Raw genomic sequence first — 23,957 nt, forward strand, 5'->3', positions numbered from 1 at the left:
TTCATTAAATGCAACAAAATAATCACAATTAAACTAATAATTCTTTTTTGCATTACATAGAGCTCTTTTATTTACCATTACTGTTAAATTTTGTAAAAAAAAGAAAAAACTACAACTCCTAGGCACATCCTTAATTTTAGCTATACAATGTCACTGTGAATATATTAGGCAATATTATTCTAGTATTTGGGCACATACAATTTTTAAATCTAAGAGATGGTGAAAAGCCTAAGAAGGAATTGACTAGGGATCACAAAAACTCCAAATTACAATATCACGATTTAAACTTCTTTATTAAATAACGTTAAAGAAGTCATTGTATATATTATATAATAATATTGCGTGTATGGCATCGTGAAGTGTTTTAGCTAGCCGAAGCTAGCATTGGAATTATTTTACATAAATAACTTAAGTCATTCGTCAAAATAAATACATATCCATTCAGTAACAAATCAACAAATAATTTGTATGCGCTTAAAAGTCCCCATCAGAATGTAAGTCGAATCTTGGTGGGAAAGAAGCGCCGTCGAACATACTGGGCCTGATGGGGGGAGGTCGGTGTGTCTGTAAAACAAGAATTGCCATATTAGATCAAGGGGAATAAGAGTTTGAAAACGAATAGTTTTTATATTGGATTGATGGTTAGATATCATACGTTATGTTAATGCCCTTCGAAGAACTGCAAGATTGCAACTCCAACATTAAAATGGACTATTTGATAATTCAATCAATAGCTTTCATCGTGAATATTTATGGACACCCCAATACAGTTCTTGAGCAAATTTTAAATTAGTTATATTTTAAAAAGAAAAATTAATTACTGTATGACATGAAATGTGTTGAACAACGACTTTATTTTCTAAAACTGTCAATGCAAAATTTCTGTTATATCCTAATAATGGCGACATTAGAAGCCATTATAAATAACATACAGTTACGAGAGAATCAGAGAAAAGTGTAATGTCACTTGAGAAGATTGGTTTCTAACCTTGTTGCATATTTTGATTGATAAAACGACCAGCTGAGGGGCGATACAATGTAGGATCAAGTTAGTGACAAGATTACTATCGGTGTGACGGTTTAAGTTATTAATCATAGGAATAAAACGAACAAAATAACATACATAATGCACCATTTTAAGGATTACACACACAGGTTTGGTTGGTTGTTCATATCACTGTACCAGCTCATAGGTTTTGAGGGTAAATCCACAAATGGTTAGGATGGATTTAGAGAAAGTACATTCTAGAAACAACTATAAGTTACATCAATATACACTTAAAAACATGAAATTCGAAGAGGTACAATTCCCACTAGTGCAAACCATGCCGCAGAATCAGAGCGGGTTCTATCCTAGGTGAGGTGCTTAGGACCTAGACCTAGGTAAGTTGGATGGACTATCACATATAATCTCTATTCTGTGGGGGGGGGGGGGGTAAACTATATCATGCCGCAGAATCAGAGCGGGTTCTATCCTAGGTGAGGTGCTTAGGACCTAGACCTAGGTAAGTTGGATGGACTATCACATATAATCTCTATTCTGTGGGGGGGGGGGGGTAAACTATATCATGCCGCAAACAATCGATATTTCACTTACTATGGAAAGTAAAGAATTTACTCTGCAGCGACATTGCGTTTCTTGCCCTACAACCACCACAACGTTAGAGTTCTATCTTATGTTTCACTACCTTTTGAATGAAAATATAAACATTGTATTGGTAGAATCTACTGAAATTCAAAGTATTTTGCAGTATTCAATACTACCATACAATATGTATTAGGTTGTTAGTTTAAGTGTATTAGAGGTTATTGGTTGAATGCACTGTACATGTATACTGTATAGATACTGTAATGTCTACTAATCATAACGATTATGGGGTGGTTTTGAAACAACATAATTCAGATTCATTTTATATTTGAGTACCTATGTACAAAATTAAAAGTAAAAAAATGTATAACTCAAATGTTGAAAGGCTAGAACCGACACTCTTTTATCATTCAAATTAGTTGCAAGGAATAAAACGAGAGCAAGATCAGTATTGTAAAAATATTTTAGGTAAAAATTCAATGTGAATTTTTATTAAGACTTTTTTTATCACGTGTCCCTCTCAATTATTTCATCTTAAAATAAAGGTGAGTAAATCATAGGCCTATTGAATATGTTCAATATTCACATAACAGATACCTATCAGAGGTTTTATTTGATAGATTTTACAATTTATACAGTAGTATTGATTATAACAACTTAAGGTATTTCCTCGGTTTGTCAATATGTTTTCATAAAGAACAAAATATCTTGTACTTGTCGTGGATCAGCTTATTTTTCGTGTTATGGTTCAACTTACCAATGGGCTTCCCGCTCGTCCCGCGGATCCCGCTCGGCCTTTCGTCCTGAACTTGGCGATCGCCTGTTCGGCAAGGTCCGCCCTCTCTTCTGCTTCCTCAAGCTCCTGTTGTGCCTTGCGGAACTTGGCCAGGTTCAGGGCTGCGATCTCCTCAGCTTCCTCAATCTGTCTCTTGTAGGTCTTGATCTTCTGTTGCAGTTTGTCAACCAGGTCCTGCATGCGCTCCTGGTTCTTGCGGTCCTCGTCAGCCTGGAAGCTCAGTTCCTTGATGCGTCTCTCTGACTTCCTCAGGTTCTTCTGGGCGTCGGCGTGTCGCCTCTGTTCGCCGTCCAGCTCATTCTCCAGCTCACGCACTCGCTGTTCCAGCTTGGCGATCGCCTTCTTTCCTCCCTTGAGTGCGTTGTTCTCAGCCTCGTCTAGTCTTACCTGCAGACAAGCATTTTAAATTAGGGAAGCTCTCTTGAGAATTTTAGGCACACCCACCTCACTGAAACAATTTTAAAGCATACTTTTCTTATCATCAATATGACCAACAACTAGGAGGTCATATGTAGGAATATGAGTAAATTATTGAAGGTGCATTTCTTGAGCTAATATAAAATTTTAGGTTAGGATTAGAGTCATTTTCATAGCCATTTATTACTTAATACCGTCAAATGACTTCCTGATTAGTATTGTATCAGGTTACATTAATATTTTGAGATAAATTGTTATATTGGCATGAACAACTTAGCCAACATATATACCTGGAGCTCCTTGATCTGTGTTTCAAGCGCCTTGCGCAGCTTCTCTTGTGTCTGGGCATGGTCCTGTTCCGCCCTTAGCTCGTCGGCTAACCTCGCCGCGTCCACCATCGCCTTCTTCGCCTTCTCCTCGGAGTTCTTGGCTTCGTTGAGGAGTTCATCCAAGTCCGCGTGCAGGGTCTGTAGCTCGCTCTCGAGTTTTCTCTTGGCTGCTGACGCTGATGTTGCCTGGGCGCTCAGTTCGTTGAGCTGCTCCTGAGCGTCGCTCAACTCCTGCTCGGCCTGTCGTCGACCACGGTCTGCCTGTTCCAGGAGTGTTCTAGACTCTTCCAGCTCGTTTTGGAGTGCATTTGCTCGCCTCTCGCTGATGCCCAACTGTTCTCTGGCGTCGTCTCTGGCGCGTTGTTCCTCCTCAAGGGCGGTCTGCACGTCCTTCAGCTGAGCCTGGTACCTCTTAATGTTCTTCTGGGCTTCAGCATTAGCCTGTAAAAATGTGTTCAGTCTCAAGCAATACATTTTCATTATTTACACATTAACTTCTTGCATTTGAGTAAAATATTTTCACAAGAGAAGTATGTTTTTATGCAGATGAACTTACTGATTTTTCGTCTAAATTCAAACCTTGAAACATAACAACCGATATGCAAACATAATGTTAATAATGGGAATTTGTTAAAACGTTTTTTTTATATGGTGTCATAAAATTCTATATTCACCTTGTTGGCGTGGTCAAGAGCGATCTCGAGCTCATTGATGTCAGCCTCTAGTTTCTTCTTCATACGCAGAGCCTCAGCCTTACCCTTGGCCTCGGCCTCCAGACTTGCCTGCATGGAGTCCAGAGCACGCTGGTGGTTCTTTCTGATAGTAAGAACAATTTAATCATTTAATAAAAAATCAATAGAAATAATGTATACATCATCATTGAAGAAAGTTCATGAATTGTTTCAAGTACAACTATTTGTAACTGTGTAACTGAATTTAAAAAGTGGGTCCATAAATATTGTCAAAATGGTTAGGAAAGTACTTAAAATATTCAAGTTATTAAAATGTCTAAATGTAAAAATGTCTATGTGACCTTCAACTTTTAATGCAAAATCTTACTAATATTATAAATGTGAAAGTTTGTGTGTTAGTTAGTTTGTTTGTTTGAAGACCAATTACGCTTTAACTAATGGCCGGATTGGGCTGAAATTTGGTATGATGATAGCTCACATTCCCAATTAACATATAGACATATTCTTATCTCAAAAATCCTTTCGGGCTCCGCCCCAGTGGCTCTGGAGTTTCCCATGTTAACCTTATGAGTATTCATATTGAAAAGGGATTTTTGTCAGCTGTTTCAATTACACATGCTGTTCTATGATATACAATATTATTACAAGTTATAAGGTTCACCAACAGGGTGCAGCACTATTATAATTTTATTATATAATTTATAAATAAATTATAATTTATCACTATTATAATAAATTATAATTTGATCCAAGCTAACAAAAAGCTGTGATGCAACTGTTAAAGTAGGATTGTTTACAGTTAAGTTTATGTTTTTAATTTATAAAATGATGTTTTGAGATTGTGCAAACATTCGATAATTTACTTTTTTATTGTTTTATGTCCTATACTATAGCTTCCGTAAATTAAAAGAACCAAATTTTCTCAAACCGTGCCCTCTTCCATTGCAAACACAAAGCATGATTATAACTGCAATAAGCATTTTATTCTTATACGCCAACCCCGTACGAAGGGCGGGTATTCAACTAGTTATTTAATAAGTTAAACGTCATTGGTAAGATCTTAATCATGAGAACATAGTTTACGTAAGATAAGAATACTGAGAACCAATGTACAATAAAAATACGTATTTTCTTACCTGGTGTTCTCGAATTCCTCTTCCTTCTCCTGGATTCTCCTGTCGATTTCCTGTCTGACCTGAGACAGTTCCAGTTGTGATCGCAGAACCTTGTTCTCTTCCTGTTCCAGAGCAGCCTCGGCCTCTTCCAGAGCAGCTTGCAGTTCGTCCTTCTCTACTTCCAGACGTTTGCGTGCCTTTTCGATCTCGTGAATGTTTCGGCCACCCTCTCCAATCTGGTCCAGCAGATCCTTGACCTCGTCTGGAGGCAATAATCAATTATGTTATGTTAGTCATATTCGGATAAACTATGATTGTAAAATAGGTTTTTAAACTACTCTTTAGATAGTTGTAACTCCAAAAAATAAGTTATTGAAAATTTTGCATAAATACATAAATCTTTAAGTTCAGTGTAGACACCCTTATCAAGCAGTAAAGTACTACTGACCAGCCAAGTTCTTGTTCTCACGGCGCACGGCTTCCAGCTGTTCCTGGCCCTCCTCGTAGGCACCCTTCAGCCTGAACAGCTCAGTCGAGTAGTTCCTGCATTCCTTCTGGCTGGCGTCAAGTTCAGCAGCAAGGTCGTCAACCTTGAGCTTCCATTCCCCGATGATCTTGTCAATAGCCTTAGCCTTCTTCTCGGCCGCGTTAGCGACGGCAGTGGCACGGTCAACCTCGAGTTGCAGGTCCTCGACTTCTGTAGACAGACGCTGCTTGGTCTTCTCCAGAGCGATGACCTTCTGGTTCAGTGACTCGATGGTCTCCTCAGCCTCGGCAAGACGAGCCTGGAGTTTGCGCCTAGAGCAGACACAAACATAAGAGTGTCCATTACTTAACAGGGGAAATATCATACAAAAAGAAAGCTAGCTGTAATATTTTGATATTATTACTTCAACTTTTTTTACTCACACTCTCGTTTTACACAATTTTCTAATATAATTATATTTTGTATACAAACAAACATTCATAAGTTTTGTGGCAAAAAATGTGGTTTGAAGAAGTTTTACATACTCAATTATATAATTATAACTTTTACTTGAAACTAAAAAGTAAACACGTAATAAGACGATCCTACGTAAGAAGATAAAAACTACAAAAACTAATTGAAATTACTGCGAATACAGTCTTTCCTAGATAAATTCTTAAGGGAATATTGAATACCATCCAACCTTTTGAAATACTAAATTGATTCGAATAATAGTTAATAGTTATATGACAATAAATTATTAAACTTACTTGGCCTCCTCCAACTCCTCGGCACGGGCGACTCCCTCGCTCTCGTACTTGGATCTCCACAGTTGAGCCTCAGCGTTGGCCTTGCTGAGCTGTCTCTGGAGGTCTCCCTTGCCCTCAGCCTCCTCCTCAACCTGTTCTCGCAGATTGTCGATGTCGTGCTCCAGGTTGCGGAACTTTCCAAGGAGAGTTGCACGCTCCTGTAAGTTGGTAAGATCACTTTAGGATCTTTGAACAGCAATAGATTTGACAGCTACTGGTGTATTTTAAGTACCTATTCAGTCTATAATTTGACGTGCATATTTTAAAAACTTCAATCGGAATCGTAGTAATAAAATGTTGCATTTTCCATGGCAACTGTTCTGTTCTTACCCTGGACTCCTCGTCGGCCAGCCTCTTGGTGTCCTCGAGCTGGGTGGTGAGGGAGATCTTGATCTTGCTGAGCTGAGATACTTGAGACTCGGCCTCCTCCAGTTGGCGCAGAAGGTCGGAGTTCTCGATGCTCAACTTCTTCTTGGCGGCATCGAAGTCGTTGAGGGTTCGGTTGGTCTCGTCTAGCTTGCCCTGGACCTCGTTCAACTGTTGTTGCAGCTGCTTGGCGACCTTCTCTGTGGCAGCCTGTTATTGCGTAAATATCGCTTTAGAAAAGTTATCAAGATTGTTAGGGGTTTCACAAAGTCCACCTTAGGCATAATAAGGCCTACATTTTACGTTCTTTAAATAGGTATCATTTTAATATTATATTTTTTATTTTAAAAATAAAATATTAATGTATAATTGGGTTAGTTGAAGAGTACTGTTTTACATTCAAATCAATCGAAATGGAAATATTGGATATTATATGAGTGTTTACTTTTTTATTATAAAAACTCTGAATGTTGTTAAGGTTAATTAATAGTCTAAAACCCAACACGAAAAAAGCACTCGGACATCTGACAAAGGGGACTAACACACAATTTAGTGGGGCTGGAAATGTTATTTACAACAAAGCAACTATTTAAGTCCAATTTAGCTAATCTCCTTGCAGCTAAATCTAACTTTATGATAACATGTTTGTGTTAACTATTCTATTTTAACTGGTATTATTTTATGTAAAACAATGTGTTTTTATTCGCCAATCACGTGGTTATAGACATAAGCGAACTGAAGCGATGTTGGCTCTCCACTAGATATTAACGGCTCTACTCTAGTGTCAGCTAAAGCTTGGCAAGTGTGTGTTACTGTGCACAGCTGTTCGTTGTATGTTCTACCTTCTCGTTGGTCAGGTGGTCTACTCCCGCCCTCAGGTCGTTCAGCTCCATCAAGTACTGCTGCTTATCCTTCTCTGCTCTGTGCACACAACAAGGGGTCAAACAACACTCCCAGACAAACAGTGTGCAATTGTTTCAGCCTCGTCTGTTTATACCGACTCGCATGACAAAAACACGTACGGAATGTAATTTGTAAATATGTTGGAATTAAAAAATGAAAATGACTGTGTGTAATACCTTTGAAATAATAATGTACATCGAATAAATGCTCTGTAAGCTCCAAATAGCATAAATAAACCAGCTGTAACAGCGATAAAAGAGTACGAAGAGTGAATGAACACTGAAGGGAATCAGGAAACACATAGGTACTGCTGCGGCACTCGCTCGGGTCCACTGCAGTTACTGTAAGACAGAATGAGATAGTAAGGGGGGGGGGGTCGAGGGGGGGGGTCGAGGGGGGCCATGCTATCATGCTGTGGGTTGAGGGATGCGGGTACCTTCTCCCTGGTGAGTTGGTCGACGGCGGCGCGGGTGTTGTTCAGCTCGTTCAGCACTGAGTTTCGGTCGTGCTCAGCCCTAGATCAGCAAAACCATTTGAGACAACGGCCTTGTTAACTTTCAACCAATCTCTACAGAACTAATACACTCTGCCCGTGACGACTGGGTTACTATGAAAGATTACAGATTTGCGACAACCAGTTTACAACACTTTAGATATCATGACAAGTTGTACCTGAAATCATTTGTCTGCCAATGATCTAAAAATATGTGGTTCAAACGTAAATATTTTGACAACAAATATTATGTAAGTCTGTAAAATTTTTCTTGTTAAACCTAGACTAGTACACTTATAGTAAAATCCGTTTTATCCCTTAGAATATTGTACCCATTTAAGTAGTTATATGAATTTGGTGATCGGTTTTAAATATTTGAAAACTAAGTAGTAGAAATTTCATTTTAAAAATCCAATAAAATAACTATTGGTATTATGATTTAATATTTTTATGAGTAAAAAATTGTGATATTAATTTATACATCAGACTCACTTAGCCTTGAGCTTGTTGAGCTGGTCGATCTGCTCTCCCATCTCGGCGACGGCGTCGTTGTGCTTCTTGCGCAGGTTGGCGAGGGTGGACTCGTGTTGGATGTTGGCTTCCTCCAGGTCACGGCGGAGTTTGCTCATCTCAGCCTCTCGCTTCTTGTTGAGCTCGATCTGAGCTGAGGTGGCACCACCAGCTTCCTCCAGACGCTCGCCAAGCTCCTCCAGCTCTCGAGCGAGGTCCGCGCGTTGTTTCTCAGCCTTATTAAGAAACATAATCATATTATAAAGACGTAGGCCCAGTGACGTTCATTACCTATATGAACGATTTCAAAATAAATTTTCTTTTCTTATTGTTTTGGTTCAAAACACAATATTGTAATATTGAGCCTTGCGATGCTTCTGCAAGAGAGTAAACATGTTTTTTTACGTGGGATGACTTTTTAGAAACATTTGCTCTCTTAATGTAGAAGCTTTAGACATTCAGAAGATAAATTACTGAAACAAATTGTAAAATAAAATATACTAGCCCACATACCTTAGCCCTAGCCTGTCGTTCAGCCTCGACTTCTTCTTCCAGTTCCTCAATTCGTGCCTGAAGTTCCTTGATCTGTTTCTGCAGCTTGCCGACCAGAGACTGTTCATCCTCGAGCTTGGCGGTGAGAGAAGCGATTTCCTTGTCCTTGCGCTGAATAGTCTGTTCCAGTTCCTTCTTGTTGCGTTCCAGGTCGGCGACGGCTTCCTGAGTCAACTTCAGGTCACCCTCAACCTTCCTCTTGGTCTTCTCAACATCGCCTCTGTAAAATACGATAGTTTAATTTAGGTTATAAGTAATTTGTTATTTAGATTCTCAATGCTCCTATAAAGTATATAAAAATAACAAAACTGACTAAGCATCAAAATATTATTTATGATGGTAATAGTGTACTATAATGAGTACGATAAAAAATATAGTCGAATACAAATTTATACTCATTTACACTAACAAAGGTATACTAACAAAATCAATAACAATCCAGAATTCAATTTCTAACAACTCAATCAACTAGTGCCTTTATAAACATGAGTAAACCAGTGAGGATTTTGTTGCCAAATATGTACTATTACATATTACTGTATATATTTCCAGCAAGCAATACATGTTAATATAAGAGTTGATCCGCTCAATAAATATGTAGTATGTAGTAGATAGTATTTTAGCTGTTGTCGACTTACCGCAGTTTCTTCTCACGTTCCAGGGAGTCCTCAAGTTCGTCCAGGGTCTGTTCCAGTTTAGCCTTAACCTTGTTGAGATGGTTGATCTTGTCCTCAGCAGCCTAAAGAAAAACAATGAATTAAATATTGAACTTAATTATTACTGATGAGTTAAGAGTGGTAAATTTGATGTGATAATTTCTCCTTTAAACTAGGTGAAATGTGCCGTATCTTCAAAAAGGGGGATTGGTCAAAGTTGTTAACTTGCCTGCAGTTCCTCAGCGGTTTTCTGAGTGGTCTCTCCCTGCAGCTTCTTCTCCTTGTTAAGCTTGTTAATGAGCTCATCCTGGTGGGCAATCTCGTCGTTGAGGTTGCGGATTTGGTGATCCTTGGTGGCCTTGTCCTGGTCCGACTTTTGAACGGCGAGTTCCAAGTCTTCGATGTCCTTCTTCAGACCAGCGACTTCCTGTTCCAACTTCTTCTTCTGCTGGAACAGTTGGTTTCTGGCATCCTCCTCCTGCTGAAGTCGGTCTTGGGTGTCCTGTGGAAACCAATGAAAGTGTCAAAATAGTTTTGTTTGATAAATTTATTCAGGATAAAGGTAGGTAGGAAGTTCGTATTTTCTAAAAGTTGTCATAGCTATGAAAAAATCAAGTGTTTAATGAATACATTGATAAAGCTTCTTATCGAAATTTTTTTTGATGTTTATGATAAATATATAAACGAACTTTACAATTATTGATTCTAGTATGCAAGTAATTACTAAATACCAGGAATGAAAGTAGTGTAAGTCATGCTGTTCTGCATCTACCTGAATTATATTAACTACTTAAAGGTAACTTACTTATGTTATCATGTTTTTAATAACTTTAATATTTATCTACCTTTAACATCATGAAGCATTACAGTTATTATTTCAGATGTAGGCTGCATTGACAATATTAACATAATGCTTAATAGATTCCTCTTTTAAAGATATTTTTTTATTAAGAAATTAATACTTGTTTATGTTTACTTTAAATTCACAGCATTAAGAGTTGATATTGTATTTTAATAAATTTTATAAGTGTTATGATATTGTACACATTAAGCCTAACGGTTATAACTACTTGGCTATATGGCTTATTTATTCGACCTCATAAAATATAATTCAGTGGAGCAAAGCGAAGCTCTTCGGGCTGCAATGCAAACTTTCGAACACTATCACTCAATAACGACTGAACATAATTTAGCCAAACTTACCAAAGTGTATTTCGACAAATGTATGGAAGGTAAAATTTATAGGGGAAAAATCGGATGATGGCCTTTTATCAAATATTATATAAAAAGTATCACACGCCGTTTGGAAACTACCACTAAATATAATTTTGAATCTCGTCTAATATAACCAAATGTGTTTGATAGAATGAAGGCAATACTAGTTACGAAGTTTTAACCTTAAGTTGATTGTGTTTTCTCTATCGCATAATTGATACAGTTTAATTGAAAGCGAGGCCTCAATAATCATTTAAACGGAGCCCTCATATCCACCCATCGTTAAAGTCACTATTATAAATTAACTGTTGTACTCTGAGTGGCTGGGATCATTACTGCACCACTAATGAGGTGGTGTAATGAGGTAGGTAGGCCTACACGAGACTATTGGCACCAAGCCATTCAGATCATTAACAGACAATAACAGTTTGTCTAGAGCTAGAGACACTGCTCCATTCATACATTATACTCCAAATGGCTGGACTCTATCCAAATTGTCGGTGTCCCATTACAGGTTATGACCCATTTATTTACTACAATTGCATAGATCAGAATACGAGTACTGTATTGTCGGCTGTGTGATCAACGTTATCATATTGTACAGTTTTTTACTTTTTCGTTGCAACGATGTTTTGTGTATAAATAAAATTAACAAGGTCCTTAAAGGTGTTTATACATTCAATAAAATTATATATTATACTATTTTTAGTAATAGAATACCAATCAAATTCAGCACTCACTTAATTACTAATTCATAATAGCCATAAGGTTCTACACTATGCACGATATGCAAAGGTAGACAAACATAATTTAGTAATTTGTAAAAATTTTAGTTTATTCCACGATTCAAGCCTAGTGTTAATTTGTAGTAATTTAGTCCAAACGAGACCTATTTCGAATTAGTTTCACACGCTTTTCCTGAACACTCTTAGTGAATACTTAAAACACTTATTTCACTTCGTCTATTTAAGCTTCCGCAGCAAATAATTCATAAATTCGTGTTAAGGCCTACAGCTTGTCATAATGTATTGTTGTTTCATGGCTCAGTAAGAAGAACAGGCATATTAAACATAGTGAGTCAAGTTTCTCAATACAGAATTGAAGTATGGAAACTGATACATAGAATAAACTGATACTATAGAATAAACCAAAGAATTATATCGGAACAAACTGGGTCATCGTGAATCAAAATTTAATGTAGTCCAGTAACGTTTAAGCACAACAGTTCAGTCGACATAATAACCGGAAAAGGAATCAGATGATGTATAATCGGGAAAGGGAATCAAATGATTTTGTTAGGTGTAATTTACAAAAATGGAGGATGAACTGATGTCAAGATGTTAAATGATCACCTGGGAGTCGGTCCAGTCAGGCGTTTCTCTCACAGCGCTCGTGTTTAGGTTTTACATTTGTCACTACAGTCGGACCGAAATAAAACCGCATAAACCGCGTTGAAGACCCAAGACCGGGTGTCCAGGATGAATCGCTCTCATCAATAACCACGAAGGGATGGTGGGGGAGGGGCTAATTATACCAGACAGGTGCTTGCAAGGACCGCCTCGCTATTTATATACCCGGGTGCGGAACGATATGAATTAATTAATTGGTGATTTGAACCGATAACCTGGAAACTGGAAACTGGCCTAACGGTTACCGTGGGTAGAACCTTATGACATTTTGAGCTCATTTGAAACAAAAATATTTGTTAGAATTGTACTTATTTTTACCCATAAACTTTAAATAGCGATAGCTATTGATTTATGATTTTTATAAATAAATAGAAGTATTATTAGATTACTATACTACTATAAAGTATATACTTTATTAGCATTTTAAGGCTGAAACCAAAATTACAAAAATCTAAAAATATCTCCTTGAATTGTATGTAAATTAATAAAAAAAAACCCCAATCCAAAATCCTAGGAAGATTTTAAATCCGCTCCAGAAGTTCAGTGTGATAATAAAGGCAAAATTAAGAACCAGCTTTCTATCATTTATACCATCGTTCATATCATTTGCCGCTCGGATGCGACAAATTTACGGAACGTTGATGTGTTCCATATTTCTAGACGGAAATAATGTTTTGGTGGAGCGAGGAATTACAAATTCCAGACATGATATGTGGCGCCAGAAATACCCTAGGTGAGTCAACTGGAGTCAGGCGGTGTCGCGTTACTGCCACCGCTCGCAATTTATTGGTTTAACAACTCATTTTTACTTTTATATATGTGTGTGTGTGTGTGTGTGTGTGTTTAATTTTATGCGTATCGTACATACTTTATATTCTGGTCCGGCAAGAAATTACGTTAAGAGTCTTAACATTTATGGATATTTAATGTGCTCCCGTGTTAATTAAACTATTAAATTACCTTGCTTAGTAGGATCTAAATAGTTATAAGGAAAAAAGGTTTTTTGGTTGTTTTTTACTGATGAGAAAAAATAAATATACATACATGAGTCCTAATATTGGTTGCAGATCGGTTTTTATCAGTTTTAGATTACTATTATTAAAGAATTATGTAATTCAAATTCATGTAATTCTATTATACAATGTAATCACACTATAAACTTTCTGCTTATTACGTTACCAAACCTCAAACCCTTTAACTTAAATAATAGGCAATATCGTTACGACAAATTTAACGACTGGTTGTTCCGATGAAAAATGTGTTAAAGCATATACTTTTAAACAGTTTTATGGTAATTACTAGTAGGTCACCGACACAATCTATCCGCATGAGAAATAAATATGCGTTATTAAAAGTGCACAATAGATAGCAGTGTGATCTGTACTCACCGCAAGCTGACTCTCCAGATCAGCCTTCTGGGCAGCGAGCTTGTTGGCTCTCTCCTGGATGGAGCTGAGTTCTCCCTTCTCTCCTTCCAAGTTCTTGAGCAGGTTGGTCTTTTCCTCGAGTAGCTTGGCGTTCAGAGTCTCGACTTCCTTGCGGGCCTTTGCCTCCTTCTTGTACGCCTCCTCGGCCTTGGCCACCTTCTCCTCGAGTTTCTGCAACAAGTCCTCACCGTCAGCCATGGTCGGTCGGGAGCACACCGCGGCTACGAGTGTTCGCAAGTTAGAGAGTCAGGAGCGGAGGCAGAGGTGGAGGTTGGTGGAAGGGGGACCTCGAATTTAGACAGAATCGGTGATATTAGAGTTTTGTGAGGGGGGATGTCAACAGTGACGGAAATAGCTTACCCTCATCTCCTCCTCCACGTTTTGGACGTTGAGAAGAGGCTTGACCTTCTGCCACATCTTCCACCAGGGCCAGGTGCGCAGGGACAGGTACTTGCGCAGATTGCGCTGTACCACCTGCAGGGCCAACCTGTAGGCCAACCACACAATCAGTCGTAAAACCTTCCTTTGTGTTCAATCACATTTTAATGCAATGGTTTTTTCAACGTGTAAAAAGGCCTGGCAAAAGTATACAGAGCGGGGTTTCATCCAGCTAAAGTGCCATAGTTAAAATAGTTTAAACAGCTTTATAAAATGTTTGATAATTTCACTAAGAATTATTAAGTAATTTAAAAAAATTACAAGATTTGTTACTATCTAATATATAAAATTTTCGTGTAAAAAAAAGGACGATAATACTAAACTGTATATAAAAAATATACATTTATTTCATTTTATTGAGTTTATTAGTTTAATTTTTAAAGGATTGTTCAACAGCGTATTAGTGGTTTTTCATATACTATATTACATGATCTTAAAGAGATACTATGTGCAGTTTTTTTGCAAGATTTTTATGCGGTATTGCTAAAATTAAAGAGGTAAATAAAGTTTGTAATCTTTCATTAATAAGAAGCTAACCCTAGAAAAAATTAATTTTGCAGAAAACATTGACGTTATAAAATATGACTATAGGATCCTGATTTGATTGAATTTAAATATTCATAAAGTTTGGAGGTGGGGAATGTGATCCCCAAAGTTGGCTTCGTGTCACCATTCGATGGCATGGAAACGATAACCACCCTATTAAAAGAAACTAATCGCCTCCCAGTATTAATAGTTTGGAGCACAGGTATTTTTACAGGTCGTACAACTCACCCGTCTAATTTTGGCCTTACCTTAACCAGCCATCATGACCAGTATACTCGTCATTTTTAATAGTTTTAAATATAATAGGTTTTGCAGCTATTGGCTTGAGAATTGTCTCTAAGGAAAAACTGGAAATCAGTGAATTGGAGAAGATATACAATAATTAATATGATAATAGTTTTGTTACTATAATACTAGTTTTCACATTTTCCTTGCGGTTTTGGGTAGCAATTTTACTAAAACTGGGTTTCTCGTTTATTACTCATAATTATCAAAAGTAAATACCAATTACAATTTCACCAGAGTTAGAGTAGTTAAAAAGTAAATTTTGATTATTTTTGAAACCTGATAACTTGCCATGAAATTTTGGCAGTTTTTTGTGGGTACCGTCGATCTGTTATTATATATACAAAGTGTTATTGAACGTATTAATTTTAAAACAATCCACGAAGCTAGGCGATACACCTCACTCTCACCATTAATTATGGAAATACACATAGTTAAGTTTCCAAGTCAATATAATTGTTAAAATACAATTTAAGACTATTAATTCCATCAAATGTAGAACGAATATTTGTAAATACATTTCTAGTAATAGTTATTATTATGACAGGTTTTCTGGCAACAAAGTTTTCATGTTTGGTTTTTAAGTCATATTTTATAATATAGTCATGGTATTTTGAAATGTTACCTCCACTCTCTACCTATAAATGCCACACGTGTTTTACCTTCGATCACATTAAATTTTCGTTAAATAATAGATTTTTTTGTTTATAATTTTATGCAAATCAGAAATTAAGGATGTTAATAGATTTATGTAAATAGATTGGAAAGTGTATCAACACATTTTCAACAGTGAAATCCCTAGAGGGCCTCTACTCAGACGTCGTCGTCGGCCTGTTACTCTGAGATCATTTTACATTCCGGATTATTTATAGATTTATTTCCTCAGACAGACTCAGATTTCTGTCACGTTTTCCTACCTCTGTTCCTGCAACTTCTTGAAATCCTTTCGGCTAAGGTAACCTCTGATGTAGGACTGCATCCATCCCATGATCTTGCCCAGACGGTCGTCTCGCAACTCCTCCATCTGACCCAAGACTCCGGCACGGAAGAACACCTATACCCACCCAACCCGACACAACAGTCAGCAAATATACTCTAATACAATGATATTTCTCTAAAAAACAACATTGCATTTTAATAATTATTAATTCGTCAATTCAATGAAAACTATCAAGTCTATCTGACGATTTACAAGTAAAAAAAAACTTCTACGAAAAGTAAGTACAAATTATATTTACATACACTTACAAATAGGACTTTTTTAACATAGAAGGTCATGCAACACAATATGTTTATTTTCACAAATAAACGTGCAGAGAAAGGAGTTGTTTAGCGAAGGTAAGGGGTTTCAAGATTAGGTACATGAAGAGAGTCTCGCGTAGAGTCAGAGGAGAAATATTCTGGTGCACTCTCAAAAAGGAAATTTCTGTTAATTACCTTAATAGGTAAGATTTTATCATACAATTTGATGGATTAGTAAAACATGGACAGACCGATAGAAACTATCTCAATTTTTTAAATTTGTTTCATAATGTCGGGGTTAATGAATGTTTCTAAATGAGGCGATTGTATCAAAACAATGAAAATCTATATTTCGAATATAGTGAAAGAGGAAGTTAATGGTAAATGTTTGGATCAATATTTCATCTTATTGATGAACAGAAATAATCACAAAAACATTATTGACCTTTCTAATTTGTCAAAAGTATAATTAAACCAAAACTTAATATTTCACGACGACGGTTCGGTTTACGCGTAAGCTTACCAAACTGAAAATATTCACATCACAATTGTATGGATTTGTTCTAACAGTTTATTTTGCCTACCTAATGTCATAGCCTACCATTTTAGTATAAACAATATATTTTGGTATACATCGATTTCGTATTTTACCATGTACAGTATTACTAATTGAACCACCATGACCATGTACTTTCTGTACAGGTTATAGGTTACTCTATGGTGGGGACGAAGGTTTTCATGGACGAACTGATTTAGATCAGTTTAATTTACGCGACATAACGCACGTCTGTTCGCGAGCCAACGCGACCGCATTAGCCAGTTCCGTTTACGCAAGACGCCCAATTTCATGTGAGATATAGTGCGGCCTCGGCTTAGCGTGTTTACACTACAGTATACGACTGGAAGATATTCCCGACATTAGACCCAATGGACGTGAGTGCAGGATGTTGCTTTATCCGCCTTCTTATTTTATTTTTAGTGTTACAGCAATTTTAATAGTTAATTTCTCTTTATGTTTCTTGTATACGTAATCTAGATGGAATAACGGAAGTGTTTTTATTGTAGTTATTTCAAATGAATTTAGTGTAGTTAATATGAATTAAAGTAATTAGGATATTATTGAGCTTAATTACATTACCAGTCTTCTTACACAAACCACCGCATTTCTCAAACTTCAAAAAATGATTTTACGCCAAACATGTGTGAGCAAGTTCAAGTCTTATATGCTGTCGTTTTATTTATTTGAGTAAATAGGATTTTCATAACAAATTTTTCCGCGTGTAAATGTACTTATTTGGATAAATTGTTATTCGGAATTAAAGATGTCACCGTTTTGTGAGCTTCAATGCTATAAAATATAAATACTTAACAATTCTTGGAGATTAAGGTAGTTAACATTGAAAATATTTAAAAAAAATCATCTTTATATACTGAGCAAGGTGTATTAATTTAAAGTAGCCGGTGGGTTTTAAGTACTTCTAAAAACAGTTACAGTTTTACAAACCTCTTAGGCCCAATTCACACCGAACGGACGTCGGGCGGAGACGTGGCACGGACGTGGCGAGGACATATGTCCGTTCCTCGCCTCCCCATGTAAACAAATTGGTCAATGCACACACAAGTGACGTGGCGCGGGCGGCCGCCCTCCCGCCACCGCCACGTCGCTTCGGCGTCCCTCGTGGCGTATCGGAAGTGGCATGTCCGTAGCGCGCCCGTTGTTCGGACTGCAAATATTGTACTGTACTTACCAACCTTCTTGTGTAGAGTGTGCTTGTACTTACCAAATTTCCTGTGTAGAGTTGTTTTTGTGTTTATATTGTGAGTTGTTTCTTCACTATGCGAGACGACATTGAATTTAATATAAAATTTTGTGAGGAAGTAGAACAATTCCCTTCTTTGTACTAATTAATTTGTCAGAAATTAACTAACACCATTGACATTAATAGAAATAAGCAAAAACCAAAGCGTCTAGTCTACATACAGGTTGTCTCGCCACTGTACCGTCCCTTCACCGTCCCTTCGGTGTGCATTGAACACGCCACGTCACTGCCACGTCTGTGCCTCGTCCGTGCCACGTCTCCGCCCGACGTCCGTTCGGTGTGAATTGGGCCTTAATCACGACTTAACAACGTGCGTAGCCTTTTTAAGTATTTTTACCATGTCGTATGTGTGGAATAATTTATAAATCTATAAATAAATATTTGTTGTACGTAAATTATGTATTTTTATCGAATCATGTTGAAATAATACTTTTGTATGTTTCGTTACCCATTGACATCCAAATACGTAAAAAATTACTGAATGAAATTATGTAAAACCCCTAAATAGAACAACTGTATTTATTTTAAGGTCCAAACTGTCAGACAAAAATATACAAATGATGTATTTATTATCAGTAAACCACAACACTGATTACAAATAATCTACCTGTTACCCACGGGCTTCACCCCGTTGACGTCATAAGTGTATAGTTAATGGTATTAACAAAACTATTGATTGGATAAGTTACGCTGAAATAAACAAAACAGAATACAGCAATGCAAGTAAATAATCACACATGATTTTAATAAGTTGATAAATTGAAAGAATAAAATACAAATCAGGTGAGGTATTTTTAACATTAGGTATGTGGAAAGTTCCCTCTGGAAAGGAATACGACTTTAAAGGGCAATTTATGAAATAATGGATAGTTTTGCGCAAGGTTTCTCGTCATGACGAACATTTTAAGTATATAGTTTATGAACGTGTGACTTGTATTTATCTCAAAAGTTCATGGGTACTTTGTGATTTATATATGGATTTCACAGTAGATTTATTTTATAGAAAGTCGCACAGTCAACCAATAATCAAGATTACAAAACTGTAAACAGGCGGTTCTTTTTAAGAGTAATATTCCCGAAAAGTTGAGATAGTGTAAACTTGAGTAATAGATTTGGTTTACAAAGTGTTATTATTTTTTAGACATAATAATTATTCTCGAAGATGAAAAAATCATATACTGTATACACGTTTTGACAGCATATTTACTGTCAAATTTGTACGAGATACTTTAGTGAGCCGATTACATTCACAGTTAATATTGCTGACATAGTAGTGTGTTATACAGTTGAACAAACTCATGAAGAATGGTTATATATATAGTAATTCAAGTTGCATCTGACGTACGCACAGAAGCGAGGGCAAGGAAGGGTACCCTTAACCTACCTTGGTATGACCCATGCGGTACTGTTCAGGTTCCAAAGAAGGAATAGATTCAAGGATGGCTTTAGCAGCTTGTTCAGGAGTCATAGTCGGAGTTACTGCTTTGGCGTTCAGAATTTTGTATCTGAGCACGAGAGGAAGGGGTAAAACCAACACATAATACACTACAATAGACATCTTACAACAGTTGGTGTGTGCTACTGATTGTGAGATGCTAATACACTACTCATGCTTAAATCTACAAACTATCTACAAACAACAGCAACTAGTCTGCAACTCCATCGGCTTTGTTGACCTATACAGTACACCACACCTCGGTAGTCAGCCGTGTCTACAGGGACTTCCGAGATTAGTGACATGAGTTAGTCACATGTTTGACACTGATCAGTGGATAACTGCAGAAAACACAGTCTGAGAAATGTTACGCTTAAAATAGAACAACTCGCAAAAAGTAGGTATTTTATTATTTCGTAGCTTTACTGACACCAATAAAACAATCATAAAATTTAATATGGATTCTATACCATTTATACTAATTTAAGAAAATGCAGTCCAAGATATTTGTTGGTGTGTTTTGTGTTTTCTGCAGTTCGGGACACAGGGGTACATGCCTTAGTGTGACCCAGACGGTAACTCTCGGGGTTCAACTGAACACTCTCTAAAACAGCTTCTGCCACTGCTTTCTCTTCTGCTCCAGAAGCGACAAGCTTGTCAACGACGGAAGGAGCAAGGATCTTGTACCTAGCGTGCAGGAAAGATTGAATGAAACATTCCGTGCTAGGATCAAAACCTCTACTGGTTCGGGGGCAAAGGGCAAAACTACCCAACTGGCAAAGGGATAAATCTCTAAAGCTTATCAGCGAAATGTTCCAAGATACTGATAAGCGGGGTCACACGGGTGCAAGGGTCAGGACAACCTTGGTGTGGCCAATCCTGTAGCTCTCGGGGTCAAGTTTAACTTCCTCAAGACACTTGGCAGCGGCAACCTTGGGGTCAGCCTCAGCAGCCATGGTAGCAGGAGCTAGGATCATGTATCTATACCCACACACACAACAAACTTAGTCCACCTTCTACATTCAACACACTTCAACTTGGAATCCAAGATACAACTGAATCAGCCAATTTAACTTGCTGGATCTGTTACTTATTATCAAATCAACACAACATGTAGAAAAATGGAATTAAAATGTCATTTTTCACACTATTCTTATTTAAATAAATTTCAAAGGTAATATATTTAAAGCAATATATAATTATTAGATTAAACTTTTAATAATAAATTGGTCATCCCATTTTTTATAATTTCATGTCCAATAAGCAAAAAGATTTTAAAAAATTGTCAAAAGTTGTATTACAATTCTTGTATGACAAATTTAAAACATTCTGATTTAAACTTCATATTACAACAATTTTAATATAAAATTGAAACAATTTTAAAACTGTTTAACAATCAGTTTTTTTCCTGTCAAAAAAGGTTTTAATACAAGTTATAACTATTTTACAACAATTTTAATATTGTTTAGCAATCAGTTTTATCCAGTTTAAAAAAAATATGTTTTAATAAAAGTTGTAACTATTTTACAACAGTTTCAAAATTATTAAGCAATCAGTTTTTTGCAGTTTAAAAAATTAGTTTTAATACAAGCTGTAACCATTTTACAACAATTTTCATATTGTTTTATACTTAGTTTTCTAATAAGTTGTTTAATCACAGTGTAAACAATTTTAAAACAATTTTCTAAATAATATTTAAATTATTTAGAAAACTATTTAATAATTGCTTGTGCAGCTCTTAAAATACAAGTTTCAACAATTTGACAATAAGCAAAAAATTGTTAAAAATTGTCAAAAGCTGTATTACAATTGTTGTATGCCATTTTGGTTTAGACTTCATATTACAACAATTTTAATGTAAGATTGAAAGTCTTTAAATTGTTTAACAATCAGTTTTTGCAGTATAAAAAATAGGTTTTAATACGAGTTGCGACTATTTTACAACAATTTTAAAATTGTTTTATTCTTAGTTTTTCTATAAACAATTTTAAAACAATGTTTAAATTGTTTACAATGCTATTTATTTAACAATTATTGTTTGTGTAGTTCTCAAAAAACAAGTTTCAACAATTTTGAAATCAATTTTTTAACATTTAAATTGTTTACAAAACTCTTAAACAATTATTTTGTAGTTATTAAAATACAAGTTCCAACAATTTTGAAATAAATGTTTAATTTGTTTGATTATTTATGTTTAATCTTAATAATTAATGGGTTGTATCCCATTTATGGCAGTTTTTAAATTTGCTTGCATTTAATTTTGATATATACTAGATAAATAGGTTTTATCAACCATGTTTAAATAACAGTTTATAATGTTTAATTTTTTTTAATTGTAATTAAACAATGAAATGAAGTAATTGGAAAAGTACTTATTAAAATACGTAAAAAATTCGGTTTATTGTACAGGTTAAGCATGGCAATTAAATAATTCTTCTTATAAAGAATTTTTTTAATATAATACAATTCTTTATAATTTCGTAGTAGTTATTACATTATGAATATTAAATTAATTGAATAGGTAAATTCATTATGCATAAGTTACCGATTTTTGTGATAAGTTACCGATGACGTTAATTGTGATAGTTGTGATACTAGATACAGTGATGGAACACCTGCTTAACATAAAATAATAATAATACTAATAATGCAAATATTTTTGTTGTTTTTTTTAGTTATTTGAGCAAATTTTTAGTAGTTGAACAATTTAAAGGGGGAGGGATGAATTAATCATATAACAATTATTATAATAACATTAGCAATGATAATTAATTCATCTATATTCAAATACCGGTATCCTCCTCAAATCCTAGAAAATCAATTCAACAACTTGATGCCTAAACATAATCATAGTATCAAAAATATTAAGTATTGCAACCATTGCAATTATCGGCTCCTCTTTGACCGATTGAAAACATGAAAATCAACAACCACAGATAGCTCTGAGGTAAGTTAAGGGGTTCCCAAATTGGAGGTCTTGGGTTGAAGACCTGGTGGGGGATGATAATTTTGATTTTAGTTTTTTTTTCAAAATTAGTTTTTATGAACTGTTTAATCAAAATTCTCAACTGATATATATGCATTTCATACAAAATCTTAATTATTTCGTGTTTATGTAGAATATGCCCATGGGATGGTTGGTCCTATGTGAAAACAATTTTTAACTTGTTGCAAAGTCAATTTTAAAATTGTTGTAAAAACAGTTTTCAAATTGTTGTAAAATTGTTACAATATAGTTGTAAAACAGTTTTTAACTATTGTAAAATGTGCTGGTTGTCAACTATACTCATATCTAACAGTTTTAATATAAGTTTAAAATTGATATAAAAACAATTTTTGATGTTTGTTATCATTCACTTATATCTAATATTTAAATTTTTTAGCTAACCTAAGGTTAAACATGTATATGGAAAGCCTACTATAAAGTGAACTGTAAAAATATTCTTAGGTCTACAATTAAACTGTAAAGTTTTTTTGCAGATTGTATATTTGACTGGATGGATTTGAACAAACAGTTTAGGTACAATAAGAGCAAATACTCTATCCGCAAGATTCAAACATTATGAAACTTACCGTTGCTTGAAGTCAGGGTATACCATCCTGTTGGGGAATCCCTTACGACAGATACGGATACCTTCAAGTACACCGTTACAAGTGAGCTGGTGCATAACTAGATGAGAGTCAATGACACCTGGGAACAGACAACGAGACAAACAATCATCTCTGCCTGGAAAATATTTATAAATCTTGATTGGTCTTTAATAGCTCTTGAGGATGATAAACTAAGTAATTAGTTTGATAGTAACTAGGTTGATAACTAGTTTGATTTAATAAAATGTACATTTAATTCGCGATTACTCACCAGGCTGCTTCAACTCGTTGGGAATGATACAACGTACGAAGTGAGGCTGGGTGCTCCTCAGAGTGGTCATCAGGTTGTTCAATTGTTCCTGTAGGGAAACGAGAGAAACATAACTTTAAGATTGTTTGATTCAACAGTTTTATAGGTGTGGCTAATTGGAGCTTTGCAAAAAATATATGTTGGAAACTTCAAATATGCTAAACAATCAGAACCAGAACAATTAGACTTTACGTTAAACAAACTAAATGTAATTTAATTCAGGTCCAAAAAATACATTTTCCTTCAATTAACAGATGTTATCTTTATATTTCTAAATCGTTTGTGTAATTTAGAAAAAGTGTCAAGATATTTGACAACGACATGTATTATTATTTTTTATATCTGTAAAGAGCATGCATGCATTAACTCTATAAGGAGATGGTAAGTAGGATTCACTCACACACAGTCTACTAAAAGCCACGTTTGTGTCCTGCACATTTTTGTGGCGGAAAGGGTTCTGGGCGGTCAAAAATCTAAGTGTACCCGATTATAATAAATTACATGAGGTGGTTTAGGTTTAACTGATTGACAACAATGAATGATACAT

General features: G+C 35.7%; 1 protein-coding gene across 30 annotated transcripts in view; it reads right to left on the minus strand.

The window, feature by feature from the left end:
* Positions 1-266: 266 nt before the first annotated feature.
* The window catches only part of LOC128982782 (myosin heavy chain, muscle), a 53,706-nt gene continuing 30,015 nt past the window's right edge, over positions 267-23,957 (minus strand). For 7 of the 30 annotated variants that reach the window (XM_054401759.1, XM_054401760.1, XM_054401755.1 and 4 more), the window contains 19 exons: positions 23,372-23,459; positions 23,083-23,200; positions 20,067-20,196; positions 15,930-16,066; positions 14,104-14,230; positions 13,705-13,914; positions 9,922-10,194; positions 9,675-9,775; positions 8,998-9,256; positions 8,467-8,720; positions 7,918-7,996; positions 6,543-6,788; positions 6,174-6,370; positions 5,386-5,735; positions 4,959-5,199; positions 3,805-3,946; positions 3,092-3,571; positions 2,346-2,771; positions 267-564 (listed from right to left, as the gene is read on the minus strand). In XM_054401759.1, coding sequence (XP_054257734.1) covers positions 475-564; positions 2,346-2,771; positions 3,092-3,571; positions 3,805-3,946; positions 4,959-5,199; positions 5,386-5,735; positions 6,174-6,370; positions 6,543-6,788; positions 7,918-7,996; positions 8,467-8,720; positions 8,998-9,256; positions 9,675-9,775; positions 9,922-10,194; positions 13,705-13,914; positions 14,104-14,230; positions 15,930-16,066; positions 20,067-20,196; positions 23,083-23,200; positions 23,372-23,459 — 3,948 coding nt within the window. In that variant the 3' untranslated portion in view covers positions 267-474. Of the gene's footprint in view, positions 565-1,597; positions 1,645-2,345; positions 2,772-3,091; positions 3,572-3,804; positions 3,947-4,958; positions 5,200-5,385; positions 5,736-6,173; positions 6,371-6,542; positions 6,789-7,420; positions 7,500-7,917; positions 7,997-8,466; positions 8,721-8,997; positions 9,257-9,674; positions 9,776-9,921; positions 10,195-13,704; positions 13,915-14,103; positions 14,231-15,929; positions 16,067-19,458; positions 19,580-20,066; positions 20,197-20,372; positions 20,491-23,082; positions 23,201-23,371; positions 23,460-23,957 lie in introns of all 30 variants that reach the window. The other 23 variants (XM_054401766.1, XM_054401770.1, XM_054401765.1 and 20 more) reach the window with 6 other exon arrangements.

The sequence above is a fragment of the Macrosteles quadrilineatus genome, unplaced genomic scaffold (assembly GCF_028750875.1).
Source record: "Macrosteles quadrilineatus isolate MER2022 unplaced genomic scaffold, UCM_ALF_1.0 Scaffold_1__1_contigs__length_201487025, whole genome shotgun sequence".
Lineage (NCBI taxonomy): Eukaryota > Metazoa > Arthropoda > Insecta > Hemiptera > Cicadellidae > Macrosteles > Macrosteles quadrilineatus.